We start from the raw sequence: 14,779 nt of genomic DNA on the forward strand, positions 1-14,779 counted from the left end.
TATATATTATATATAATACATTACATATTATATATAGTACACTATGCAGTATATATGTTATAAATGTTATACACTATATTATATATAATGCACTGTGTAATATATATTATATGTTATAAATGTTTTACATTATATATTATATATGTGTGTATGTGTATATGTGTATGTTTGTGTGTATGTGTGTATATGTATGTCTATGTGTGCATATGTGTGTATGTGTATATATGTATGTGTGTGTATGTGTGTATATGTATGTCTATGTGTGTATATGTGTGTATGTGTATATGTGTATGTGTGTGTATATATGTGTGTGTGTGTATGTGTGTGTGTATATGTGTATGTGTGTGTGTATGTGTGTGTGTATGTGTATGTGTGTGTGTGTGTGTGTGTATGAAAATAGAAGAACCACTAGTGAAGTGGGGGTGGGACCAGTACGTGGGAAGATGAGAGATCGGATTATCCATAAACAAAGTATTAAGTATCTAGATGGTGAAAAATACCACAATGACATCCATTATTTTGTATGCTAACTAAAAATGAATAAACAAAATAGAAAAGCTCCAAAATTATTTTAAGAATTAAAAAACAGACTCTGCCCACACAAGGCAGGCAGGCAGCGTGTTCTTGTTTGATATCACATGTGGCAAATACCACATAGTGAAGCTGCTCCCTCGGGAAACCTCACAGTCCTTCCCTGACTTCCCGTCCACCTGGCGGGACATCTGTCTTTTCTCCCACCTCTAGCTCTGCCCCCCTCTACTTCTCAGCTTTGGGTGCTACCGAAGTGCTTCCCAGCTTCCAGGACAATAAAACCATGGCAGAGCTCGAAGACAAGCAAAGTTGGAGGTCTGAGTAGGTGATGGATAAATAAGGATTATTTATATTTTACCCTCAGTCTTAGAGATGGATCAAAACGAGACGATTTTTAAGGAAGAGAGAGAAGCACTCCCAGGAATGACTATGAACCTGGGAGGAAAGAAAGACTCAAAAGTCCCCAAAGGATCCTTAAAATAGAAAAAGAAAGTTTTTGATCTTTTATGTAAAAAGAAAACATTTATAGTCCTGAGCCTCCAAGGGTCAAGGATTTGGTCAGAACCGCATCCAAGTCATCGGGAACGGAGAACACTTCATGGAAGCCACCTCAGCCCTGGAGGCTGCACATCAAAAGGTGTAGCACACAGGACCAGGAGACTCAAGTCCTGGACAGGAACTTCTAATGATCAAGCTGTGTCCCTGGAGGAAGCCAGTTAATGAGTGAGACAGGAGTGGCCCTGAGGACAGCCCCTGTCCCCAGTCCCGCACTGTCCACAGCTGTCTGGAGTGCAGCTCAGGCAACAGATTTGCCTCAGGGAATGATCTCCACCATTTGCTTTGGAAAAGGAAATGACGTCTTATCCCGAAAAGCCAGAACATTTAACATTAAATATGCTGATGTGTCAGGAGGAAGACCGTGTTTCAAGGACTTGTATGTTTGTTAAGAAAATGATTTTGCAATGTAGCAAACCAGATCACAAATCAGGTTTTCACAGAACAGATTTTTTCCTTCTGAGACAGTCTTGCTGTGTAGCACACATGCCTGCTGCAGCCTCATAATTCCCTCCCTCTGCTTCATGCATGTTGGGATATAGAGCACAGGCAATGTACCGCCGCACCGGCGAATCCTAGCAAAACAAATCCAAAGAAGAAACTCCAGACACAGAAATGGAAAAAAATGTGTACATAAATATACAAGCTGAGAAAATTTTAAAAAGAGGAAAGAATAAAACAGACTGTAAATATTTGGAACAACCAAATGCAGTTTCCAGAAACTGGGCCCTAAATAGGAGATAAAAATAAACTCAAACTCAGATGTTATACAAGGAAAATGGTAAGATACCAAACAAAACACCAAGATCAAGATCATGAAAGATCTTAAAATAAGATAAAAATTATCATTTCCATTAATTTCTAATAATATTAATTATTAATTACTGATTAATTCATTAATTTAATTTAAAATTAATTAAATCAAATTAAATAATTTAATAAAATTTATTATTTTAATTAAAATTAATTAAATAAATTAATTAATACTGTTAATATAATTTCTATCATCAAAAAGAAGCATGAGCTCAGCAGTATGGTAGATGACATAGGGAGTGGTGGGAGCCCAAAGGACCCGAGTTCAGTCCCACATGGAAGAAAGAGAGAACAGACTCGTGAGTTGTTCTATGATCTCCACTCATGTGTGCTTCCATGTATCCTTGGACACACACGCACACTGTCCTGGCTAGTTTTATGTCAATGTGACGAAAGCTGATGTCATCTGAATGGAGGGAACCTCAATTAAGAAAACGCTTTCATTAGGTCAGGCCGTAGGCAAGCTGGCAGGGCATTTTCTTAATTAGTGACTGATGGGGGAGGGTCCAGCCCATTATGGGTGGAGCCATCACTGCACTGATAGTCTTGGGTTCTAAGAAAACAGGCTGGGCCAGCCCTGGGGAGCAAGCCAGTAAGCAGCACCCCTCCGTGACATCTGCCTCCAAGTTCCAGCTCTGACTCAGTTCCATTCTGACTTCCTTCAGTGATTTGAAAGTGTGAGGCTAACACACACTTCCCCATCAAGCTAGAGATGCTCCTAGAGAGACATAAACATGTGCTTCCATCTTTGTTCCTCCTCAAATCTCCTCTTCCCTCTCCATTTTCCTAGCCTTCCCCCCCCTCCCGCAACCTCTCCACTGTCCAATCACGTATCACCTTAACATCAAGTAGAGTTTCTACTAATCCTGGTCCCCTCCCCTCTTGCTGCTTTCTTCTCTCGGAAGATGGTACCCACCTTTGCAACATCCAAAATTCCAAAGCACTGCCACCCCTGTGCTCCCTGCTCCCTGTTTTTAGGGTCAGATGCAGACTCCTTGGCACAGTGTGAATATCCATCAGGTCTCCTCTACCTACTTCCTCCCCTTTCTCCTCCGTCTCTTGGGGGGGGGGGGTGATTCTAGATGCTGCTTTACCCAGGCACAAAATTCTACCTTGTGCTGCAGGAACAGGCGCCTCAACCTGTTGACTTCTCAAGATGAACTGATGTGTTCCGAGATGTTCTGTTCTCTCTTGGTGACTGTGACCACTGTTTTACGAGGACTGACCCCGAGGAGTGTTGTGTGCCAACACTGCTCTACCGAGGAGCTACACTTTGAGCCTCTGCTCACACAGACCCAGTCTTGCCCACTTGTTTGCACCATCATCCCTTGTCTTAGCCCGGTAACTATTTGCTTGATAAGTTAGAATACAGTATAAGAATTTTTAAAAGCAGGTAACAAATCATTTGAAGCCAGTATCAGGCAGGAAGGTTGAGGCAGGAGGGTCAGAGGTTAAAGAGCTGCCTTGCATATAATTTGAGGCCAGCTTGGGCTATAAGATCATGTGTAGGGGGAAAAAAGTCTCATTATCAGTTTAAATTTGGTTGAAAGTATATTTGCCACAGGAATACTGATTTAGCCTGGAAAGAGCATGTATGCTGATGGGGTTAATCGGCTTTCAGTTTCCCGCAGGAATCTAGGCATCCCAGGACGGTTTTTGCTAAACTATGTGTTAGGTATAGAAGTTGACTCCTACTGAAGATGGCAGTCATCAACAAAACACAAAAGATCTTGTAATGAAACCAGAATGATCCAAATAAAAACCATCTCAATGGCAGTTAATGCTTTGACGCTTTACTGCTTATTTTTCTATCACAGAATAAAGACATCAATTAAAAAGGTAACTGGAGGGGGACTGAGATAGGAAGGTGGATGCTGTAAGGACAAGAAATTAGCGACGTGGTGGACAGAAAACTGAGTGCAGAATGGAGCTGAGTGCCCAGGAGGCAAGGGGACGTCTGTTTACTTAATGGCAGCAATGAACATCCACTCCAAGTGCCCAGAGTACCCATATATTAAGAGTGGTGTATATTAGACCACTCTCCTATGCTAGGTGCTTAATTAATCTAAGGATGAAGATGTCCTGGCCAGGGAAGTCTGCCCGAGAGACAGGCATGTGAATGTGGGGAGACAAACAAGAGGGACAATCTTAGCATCTGTTACGCCACAAAAAAGAAGAAAAAAGTGGGTGGAGAAAGATGGGAGGTCTTTTAAAGGTACCACCCTGCTTACGAATCTTGTGTTCTATTTCTATGGCAATAGGTTAGCAAGTCAGGTTGTTGCTAAGGGAGACAGCAGTTGCATTTCAAAGCAGTGACAGGAATATGTGTGGAATCATTCTTTTCTGTTGTCCAGAAGATAGAAGCTGGGCCTGGGAAGAGAGATGGAGCAGAGAATAGGTGTGACAGGGCAAATCACAGATCTGTGATCTCCCACACAGATCCCTAATTCTCCAACAGCAGATGCAGATTCTCCCAAACAGATCCAGATTCTCTCACAACAGATCCATGATCTCCTAAACAGATCTGTGGTCTCCCAAACAGATCCCTGATTTTCCACAACAGAGCCAGATTCTCTCACAACAGATCCATGATCTCCCACAACAGATCCAGATTCTCCCACAACAAATCCAGATTCTCTCACAACAGATCCCTGATTCTCTCAGTCCTTGCGTTGGCAAACGACCCAAGGTGAAAGAACCACCCTGTAAAGTCCTCTGGGACTAAATCGTGTTATGTAAGCAGTCACGGACCTAAACGTATGTTTTATTATTACTCAGTCTATCTTGCCCCTTAAGTGTGAAAATACATTAATAACCATCAATACCACACACAGAGTATCAAATACAATAGGTACAGACATGAGGAATGAAACCTCGAGTCTCCCACATGTCAGGCAAGTGTTCTACCCATGAAGCTATTTTTCAAGAAACTTCCTTATCCCTGGCACCCTATAGCCCACCCCCCTCCAGTCTTGCTTCATTTGTACTTAACACTGAGCACTATCTATTATATATTTTATTTATTTGTGTTATTTCCTGTTTCTTCTTGAAATACTGGCTCAATGACAGCCAGGATCTACTTGTGTTTCAGGTTCTCCGGATTCCGCAGAACTGTATAGTAGGTGACCGCTTTTTTCTGGATGGACAGGTTGGAATCCACTTGGTCCTGACAATGTAGGTGAAGATAAGACAAACAGCAGCCTTAGGGTATGGGTGGAGGAGGCTTTTGTTGACATAGCAAAACCTCCTTTGAAATGGGGGGGGCAAGGGGATAGCATTTTAAATGTAAATACAGAGAATATCCAATAAAAATTAAAAAACAAAACAAAACAAAACAGCTGCTGCAGCTTCCTCCTAAGGGAGTATGAAGTATTCCAATGTAGACAAGAAACTGTATGTCATTATGCTCTGTCCCTTGAGGTCCTAACCCTTCTGGTGCAAAGGCCTACGGCTGCTTTTATGCTAATGCTGAGACAAAAGTGTCTGTAGACCCAAGTGATGCTATGCAACATTGCCCAGAAGCTTTTTCTAAATGGTGAATAAAGACGCTGACATCCATAGCTTGGCAGAAGAGACTTAGGTGGGTTTAAGATTCCCAGGATGGAGGTTATAAGAGCCACAAGGAGGGGAGAAGGCACACACACACACACACCATGGGTTAGAAGTCAAGAGAACATGGCCCTGAGGGCTGGCCCATTGGAGTTAGAAGCAGCCCAGATGAAACACAGAAAGTAATAACTCAGGGTTATAGAAAGGAAAGTTGATTCTAATAACAGAGGATAAATCTTCTCAGCTCTTGTGCTGTTTAAGGCTCATTGTAAATAATAAAAGTTGTCTATCTTTTATTCAGGAAATGAATGATCAAAGGTGGGGTAGAAGCCCCGGATTAGGATTGAACATGTCTACAACAATGATGTACATCATTAATTAACTGATTAATTAGTTAATCAGTAATTAACCCTGGCTGGCTTGGAAGCCACTTCTGGGTATTTTATATCTCCTCCACTGATTAACATTAAAGCTCCATGTCTTTTCCTGTCTACCTTTTCTTTGTCAGTTAACGTGCAGGCCCCTAAGTGCAGAACCTAAATTGGTAGAGGATAAAAGATCAGCAAAATGAGTATACAGAAAGTTGAAGTTGATCTTACACAGCATCTCAGCAATACTAAGGGACATTTTTTTTTTTTTTTTAGATATCTACTGTCGAATTTCAGATAGGTACAGAAATAGAAACAGCATCTTAAAGAAAACAAACCAGTGTGTCACTTGGTTGTTCCAAATCGATTTAAAGTCTCTGTGTACAAGTGTTTGAGAGGCAAGTCAACAAAGGGGTGGTAAGGTCTTTCGTCACACTGCAGGTCTGAGTCAAAGGAAAGTGTCCTTTCTGTGGTACTTGTCCTCACTCCACCACAAGGGCCCAACTTTCTCTTCCTGTTCACTGAGGACAGTGTAGAGACAAGTCCACAGAGCATGCAGCAGGGATGCCTCAGGCCTGTGCCAGTTAATACACAAAAGAGGGCTGCGAAGATGTGAGTGTATGTGTGGGGGGGAGTGAGGGAGAGGAGGAGGGAAAGGGGAGGGGAAGAGGAGAAGGGGAGAGGTAGGAGGGAAAGAGGGAGAGAGAGGGAGGAGGAAAGGGAAGGGGAAGAGGGAGAGAGGGAGGGGAGAGGGATACAGGAGGGGGCATGGGGAGAGGAAGAGGGGAGGAGGGAGAGGGAGAGGAAGTAGGGAGAGGAAAAGGAGAAGAGGGGGAGAGGGAGAGAGGGGGAGAGAGAAGGGGGAGGGGGGAGGGGGAGAGAAAGAGAGGAGGGGAAAGGGGAGAAAAGAGGGGAGGGAAGAGGAAAAGGGGAGGGGGAGGGGGAGAGGAAGGGTGCTATGCTAGCTATTAACAGTCCACAGCACACTGCTGAATAACAGATAATACAGTGGGCAAAGTTATGGCTGAAAAGGTAAACAACAACAACAAAACAGTATGAACACAGAAAACATGAGAAGCAGGAGATGTTAAAAATAATTAAAAAAAATAAAAGGCACCTGAGATCTCAAGAACTGAAGATATGGTCACCCAGTATGATGACTACAACACTTGTCAAGTCTAACCAAGGGGAAGCACAGCACACAGGAAAGACATAGCATTGCTGGACTACAGGGCAGAAAGCGAAGGTTTATAGCTGCAAGAGAGTAGGGTACTGGGCCTGATCTCCCCACTGTGGTTTGAACATGAAGTCATGCCCACTGGCTCGTACATTTGAACACTGGGTCCCCAATTCATAGCAGTGTTTTTGTAAGATTGTGGAACCGTTAGTAACCTGCTGGAGGAAGCAGGTCATTGCTCCAGCCTGGCGGTTTAACAACCCATCATCACTTCCTGTCTACTCTCTGCCTCTTGCTCCCATGGCCGCGTCGTCCTCGCCATGTTGGACTGCATCCCCTGCAGCTGTATGCCCAAATAAACCTTCCTTCCTTTGAGCCTGTCACATCTTTGAGCACAGCAACAGAAACACTGCTAATGCACTCCTTCAAGGAGCTGTAAAAAAGTGTGTAACACCCTCCTTACAGCTTCCCCCTCCCACTGAGGGTCTTACGGCTCCCATTGAAAGGACGGAAAATATAGCCTAACCCCTCCAATGACCCCAAGCTATTTACTCTAAAGGAGTCCTAACTCCTGGTCCTAAGAAGCCCTAAATACCTCAAATTCCAGACCCTGCTCTCTGCCAGCAAATAGGGAAAAGGTCACACTTCTTGCTGTTCCAAGGCCTGCTTTCTGTATGAAAGTGGGTTAAAGGGAGTAGGACAGGCCCTTGGATACTGATCCTGACCTAATAAGTTAGCAGGAAATAAGCTGACTAACTGCTTATCTGGCTTCTGTAAACTGCTCTCACCATAGAAACCCCCCTGCCCTAGTGACCTATCTTAACTGCCATGTGTCACCGCACCCAGGAGCTTGCGCAAATGCAGACCTCCGAGACTATAGGGAACTGATTGGTCCGTGGAGCATGGGCTTTGCTATGATTGGTTCGTAACTCGCGGGCTTTTACTATGAAATGATTGGTTTGTGACTTGCGGGCTTTGCCATGATTGGTTTGTGATTTGCGGGCTTTCTTGTGAACCCTATAAAAGCTGTCCCAATTCTGTACTCAAGGTCTGCAGTCCTCTACCCTGCGTGGCATACGACTGTGGGCCCCAGCATGCTTGGAATAAAAATCCTTTTGCTGTTTGCATCAAGACCGTTTCTCGTGAGTGATTTGGGGTGTCGCCTCTCCTGAGACGGAGTGTGGGGGTCCTCACTTTGAGGGTCTTTCACCATCTCCCACTAACGGTTTTTGTGGTCCCACACTCTCCAAGAAAGAGTGCTTCAACCTTACCTGAGTAGCCCTGGAATGTAGGGCATAGGCCCTTAGATGCAACCCTCGTTGGCAGCAACCAATTTATTTAAAGTCAACTAACCCCACCGTTGCTTACATACCTAGTCACTATCCCTGTGGCCAACCCATTATTAAGTGTATCAGAAATTTTACAAATGGATAGCAGAGGTTGTCTCGCCTCTAGACATAGGCTACCCCAGTGCACTAGACTAATAAACCTCTTGCTTTTGCATTGATCCCTGATCTCTCAACTCATTCATGGGAACCTCAAATAGATAAGACTCAATTTGGGTCTTAACATCATAAAAAACACAGCCTTGAATCAAATGAAAGCAAGATCTTTTTTCCCCCACCCCTCAAGGTCTTCTTGTTCAATTCTAAGGGACGGAATTACCTTTGGTAAGCAAAAGTATAAAACTAAAGCTGTTCACTGGCAAAATTAGGACTGTAGTCCAGGGCTCTGGTCTGCAGTTCAGAGCTCTCAGAGGGTTAGAGCTGACAGAACAGGAGAGGTCTGGTCATGAGGGGCTGTATTCCTCATTACTGGAATCAGAAAGATTTTAACTCCAGCTTCTAGGAAGTTTTTCAAATGCCAGGAAATCTAGGGTTGGCTATGAACTTGAAGCTTATGGAACCACAGTAACATTATCTGTTAAATGCTGACAATATCCTAATTGAAGATAAAAAGCATTAAGGCACATCTCCCGGTCAGCCGTCTTTCCCAATATTTTCATTCTGTAGGACAAAGGAACCAAAAGGCTTTACAAATTGTTCCGTATATTGAAACAATCTGAACTCCAGCTGAAGTATAGACAAAATAACTAAGCATATAAATCCCAACCACCGTTTAAGAGGATCTAATAAAACTCTTCTTATACAGGATAGAGGTTGAGTAGGAAAGGAGTTTAGTTTTGATTTATCATATATGGGCTGAAGTTTGATTTGGTCAGGAAGTGAAGCTATTCATTTTAATCCAGTAGCATGCTAATAAAATAGGAAATGTTGAAAATAATCACCATCAGATAAATATCAGAAAGTTATACACCATGCAAAATGTGAGTCAAGGCTTAATGATTTAGGCACAGTTATGAAAAGACACTGAGAGGAAGGAGCTGGGTGGGCCCTGACATCTAGATTATTGTAACCATTCATGAATGCTATGCTAATGGAACAGCTGTAACATAGTGTCAGATAGGCACTTTTCACAGACTGGAAGACACTTAAGTGAAATGTGTCTGCAGCATACTGCATTCTAAATGGTAATGTTGCTTTGTTGCTACTACTGTTAATTGAAAACAAAATTATCAATAGTTGAGGCACCATGGCAAGTAGAATCCAAACTCATAAACATAAGGTGCTTGAATTCTTGGATGAGGCTGTAAAGCCCACTGAAAATAGCACAGACATCATTCTGTGTCAGAGAGTTTAAACTTTTCCCAAGAGATGCAAAGGTAGACATGTAAGAAAGTTCCCTACCACGGAAGTGTGGCATTCCCATCTTTATTGAGGAATGTGCAGGAAGGCTTTGATGGGTCAGAGAGTTATCGAACAAGCCTACCAGGTTTTGAAAGGACAGCTGATTTAACAGAACCCTCTAGATGTTCCCAGAAAAAGACATTTGCACCCTCTTCTTTATTTAATTGGTCTTGAAGCTTCTGATAGACCTGCTCAGCCAGGAAGGGCCTCTCCCAACACCCACACAAAATGCTAAACAGAGCTCTTTGCAAAGTGAGCTACTGCCCTTACACAAGAGACTGAGGCCAGACAGATTAATCACAAACACTGGAAAAATAAACTTATACCATGCAGTCCATATACTGAAATTAATTTCCAGTCCCCAACTGGTGGTCCAATCCCCAAACCAACCTTGTCTATCTATGGTTATACCATAAACTGGATTCAATACATGCATATTTTTGTCAAAATGTATGTAGTTCCTCAAAGGAAAAAATAAAATAAAAGGTAGATGCTGATGGTTAAAGAAAGAAAGAAAAGCAAGGAACATGTGGGATTGTGAGAGATTTTATGAATTTTCCTGCCTAAGCCTTTATAATTTTACTTTAGTGATGGTTCTTGTTGTTATTTTTACCCTGACAATGGATTTTTATTAAGTAACACTACGTTTAACACACATAAAACATAGATACACTGAAATAGGAGTTCAGAGACCTGGTTCCAACAAAATCCTCTGATCCAAATATATAAAAGTACAGAACGTCAAATGCACACAGTAAGTATTATTTTCTGCTACTCCTGTGACCAGCAAGCTCACTCAGTGAGAACTGTTTTTTTAAAATTACATCTACCATCTTCTTATGCCTTCAAAAGACATAGGCTTCCTTTTCAATATAAAACTTATATAGCCATTAAATAATAACAGAATCTAACTATAGGTGATAAAAGTAATGACTGGTTAGTATATTTAAATTTTTCCTTCAACTGCTACCTCTAAAGAGTAACAGTTAAATTTTGCATTTTCTGTTTATTTCTGAGAATGGAAGGGAATTACTAAAACAATATAAAATTTATATATAATGATTGTGATGGTTTGTATATGCTTGGCCCAGGGAGTGGCACTGTTGGGAGGTATGGCCTTGTTGGAGTGGGTGTGGCCTTATGGGTGTGGGCTTTAAGACCATCATCCTAGCTGCTTGGAAGCAAGTATTTTGCTAGCAGCCTTCAGATGAAGATGTAGAACTCTCAGCTCCTCCTGAACCATGGCTGCCTGGATGCTGCCATGCTCCTTTCTTGAAGATAATGGACTGAACCTCTGAACCTATAAGCCAGCCCCAAGTAAATATTGTCCTTTATAAGACTTGCCTTGGTCATGGTATCTGTCCGCATCATAGGTATTAGTTTATAGTTATATAACCATTAAATAATTACAGAATCTAACTATAGTTGATAACGGTAATGATCATTTAGTATATTTAAATTTTTCCTTCAACTATTACCTCCACCGAGTAACAGTTAAATTTGTTTGTTTGTCACTTTAACACTAGCATGTACATTTCAAAATGGTGGTAGTGTGGCACACCTGTAACCCCAGCACTTAGGAGGCAGAGGCAGGAATCGAGAACTCAAGGTAGCCTTGACTGCATAGAAAGTTCAAGGCCGAATTCATGCAGAAGGCCAGAGAGATTTGATCATCTGGAGCTTTCACTGAGTTTTTTGTTCAACATAGCCAAGGGGAGACTAGGGGGGAAAAAAGAACACTGTGGCCCACACATTGAGGTTAGTTAACACCTCCATAGACAAGGAATAGTTAGTCACTATTAGGTAATTAAAATATGCCAGCTCAGTTCCTCTGAGAACAGTGGTTCTCAACCCTCTTACCACTCCGCCCCTTTAATAAATATAGTTCCTCATGTTTCGGTAACCCCCAAACATAAAATTAGTTTTGTTGCTACTTTAAAACTGTATTGCTATTGTTGTGAACTGTAATGTGTTTTCTAAGGATCTTAGGTGACCCCCGTGAAAGGGGTCATTGAACCCCAAAGGACTCACAGCCCACAGGTTGAGAACCATTGCTCTGAGGAGAACTCCATCAGTGTTTAAATCCATTTTTACTTATTTGTTTCTGTAGGAGCAAATGCCATGTGTCTGCAGAGGCCAGAGGATGGGTGGGAACTCCCGGAGCTGCAGTTACAGGCAGTTGTGAGCTGTTGGACGAGGGCGCTGGGAACTGAAGCCAGGTCCTTTGGGAGAACAGAGTGGGCTTGCTCGTAACTGCCAAGCCACCGGTCCAGTCCTCTCATTACAGAAAACGTAGACTCTGATTGGGTGCCTCCATGCTTCACCCGACCACTCAGAGATGGACTTTCCTTTCCTATCCCCCTCGAGGCCTGCTTTCAATCACTCCTTCGTAGAATGCATGCTTACTTAATTCAGTCATTACCTCCAGGGAGTCACCTTCACAGTCTCCTTCCTCTGTGCCTCTTCCCTTCTCTTCGGTGATGGTATTCACCATTTCAAAGAACCTACAATGAGAGTTGGTATTCATGGCACATTTGTGATGCTGAGGTGCACACATTTGTGCACCGTGTCGGCAAACCCACCACAAGTAGACAATACCTTAGGTGGAAAATTCATTTGGACACTGAACAGCCTGCCTTGGTCTGGCCTGCCTCCAGTGTGCCGGGAGTTTCTGTATCAGTTAATAACTGGGCAGTCACGGAACACAAGCCTGATTTATGAAGAATCAAATCATCCAAGGATCTTAGTGGATACAGTACCTGCATCTGACTGATAGTCCAGCACAGAGTAGCATGTTGTTTGGCCACCCGCTGAGAAGCTACCCGGAACGTGAGGTTTCCTGTGAGTATCACACTCTTAGCTTTTGCTCAAGTTGAAAGATCCTAAGCCCAACCACTGTAAATAAATCTATCCGAAATCGACTTCGGAGCAAAAACGGAGAACCAAGAGTCTTTAGGCAAATAAACCGTCAGGATCAGTGTTATGCGTGTTGGAGTTGTGAGGGGTGGGGGTGGGAATGTGAAAGGAAACCTCAGGTTCATTGGGTTTTCTAGAAATTTCCGACTGCAAATAATATGGAACTAGAACACTGAAGGTAGACAGAGTCAGAAATGCTGAGAATGTGCACTACCCAAGATTACTGGTATCTACGTGACCTCAGGCAAACTCTTCCAGCTCCCCGGGCGCATAATTGTAAAGCAGGAGATAAAGAGTCCCTTGGGCTGGAAGATTCTTAGAGTAATACTTGCAAAGTGTGCACTCGGCACACTGCCTTTGTATTCCAGAATGGATAGCATCTGTAATGTGATCTGTTACCACAACTTTTGCCTGAATACTCCAACACTGTACATACAGATCCTTTAAGTGCTGACTAAGACGCTGATGTGAACCAGGGCGGATGCTTACGTGTGCACAAGCGACAGAGTCACCTCTTTTGATGACACGTTTTAGATGCTATGTGTTATTTCTGAGGTTAGTTTCAGCACCAAGCAAGGTATCTGAGAAATAAATTTGTCCTCTGCCCTCTGAGTAAACTTGAGGCCATTGATTCATATATGATGTATGGAAATTACTCTATACAATGCTAATGGTTTCATAGGCTGCTCTGTGGAAGGCCGACTGCATGGGCAGAGCAGGTTATCATGTGACAAGTTTTTCTATACAACTCAAAACAATTTCTGTACCTCGTTTTATCTGTCCAACCATTACCACTTCACCCATTCAACAATTACTCCTTGAACGTCTAGGGTCCCAAACTGTTCTGCCTAATGGGAACCAACGAACAACCTATTTACAGATTTCCTTTGTGCCCACTGTCTTTTGTTACTGAAAACAATTTTTTTCATACAATAGAGTTTGATGGTGTTTTTCTCCTTCCCCAATTCTCACCCCCCACCCCATCCAAAACTAGGCTGACCTTGAACTCAGAAATCTGACTACTGCCTCCTACGGGTTGGGACTAAAGGTGTGCACCGCCATGCCTGGTTCTCCTCTCCAGTTCCTAGCCCACATTCCTTAGAGGTCAAGGAAATGAAAACAAAGCAAAAATCCCATGACTGAGGAGGATCATGGTAAACTCCGAGTAAGGTTAAAGTTCACGATGAGTTAGAAACAAAAGTAAAATCACTCAAGAACGAAATGTAAGCAAAAGGGCTTTAAAAAAAAAAAAAAAACGCTTTAAAGTTAAACATTAAGACCCAAAATGAAGACACACACCAGGCATTGATGGAAAATGTTTCAGTATGACCATCTTACCAGAATATATGGCACAGATGGTGGCCCACTGTGTATGTCAGGAGCACGGGTACAGGTTCGAATGTGCCTGGGTCAAGGCCCCAATTTTATCTTTATTGGCCATCTGATTTTAGGGTGGTTGCCTCTCAAAAAGTTTTATTTATTTTTCTTCTTTCACTGAAGATGGTAATCATACGTATCTACTGGGATGCGGCTAGAGATTAAAACAGGAATGGATGCTGTGTTGGGGATGAGCATCAAGATCAAAGCAAACCGCTATCTCCCGAGTCAGGATTTCCGTCATTTACTATGGAGGTTATTTGAAAAGCGGGCCTTCCTCAATATTAAAATCCAGACTTGCTTTCATCTGCACTCTGTCTTCTCAATGGTCATCAATCTCCTACCTCACTGCCCATTACTGTGTCCTAAGGGGATATGAAATATTTAACAGAGTAATAGACCCGGGGAGAAGGAGGCAAACATATAGTGAAGTTCACTGACTTGGGGGTGGGTGGGTTATCTCTCCCTGGTACAGATCAGACCCCAGGCTGTGTGACTACCAGGGAATCCAGTGGGGCTCAGGTACGACTTAATCATGGTCACCAGCAAGTCCAACAGGAGGCAGGGTCACAGCTGCAGACAGTAGAGAGTTTACGCTAAAGAATTTGATCGTGGAAAGTTGGGCGCTCATTTCTAATAAGTAAGTATTTTAAGAAATGAGGCACAGTATGGAACAGTTGAGTGGCTGGGTGATGTTGTGTGTAAAATACACCGTGACTAGGAAAAGGCCTGATTTGATAAACAGA

General features: G+C 42.7%; 1 protein-coding gene across 1 annotated transcript in view; it reads right to left on the minus strand.

Annotated features, from left to right (window-relative positions):
- MAP3K5 (mitogen-activated protein kinase kinase kinase 5) overlaps nt 1–14,779 on the minus strand; it is a 181,441-nt gene that overhangs the window by 46,006 nt on the left and 120,656 nt on the right. Inside the window, exon 14 of the mRNA XM_080941715.1 lies at nt 12,163–12,244. Coding sequence (XP_080797841.1) covers nt 12,163–12,244 — 82 coding nt within the window. The remainder of the gene's footprint in view (nt 1–12,162; nt 12,245–14,779) is intronic.

Source organism: Micromys minutus (assembly GCF_963924665.1).
Source record: "Micromys minutus genome assembly, chromosome: 30".
Lineage (NCBI taxonomy): Eukaryota > Metazoa > Chordata > Mammalia > Rodentia > Muridae > Micromys > Micromys minutus.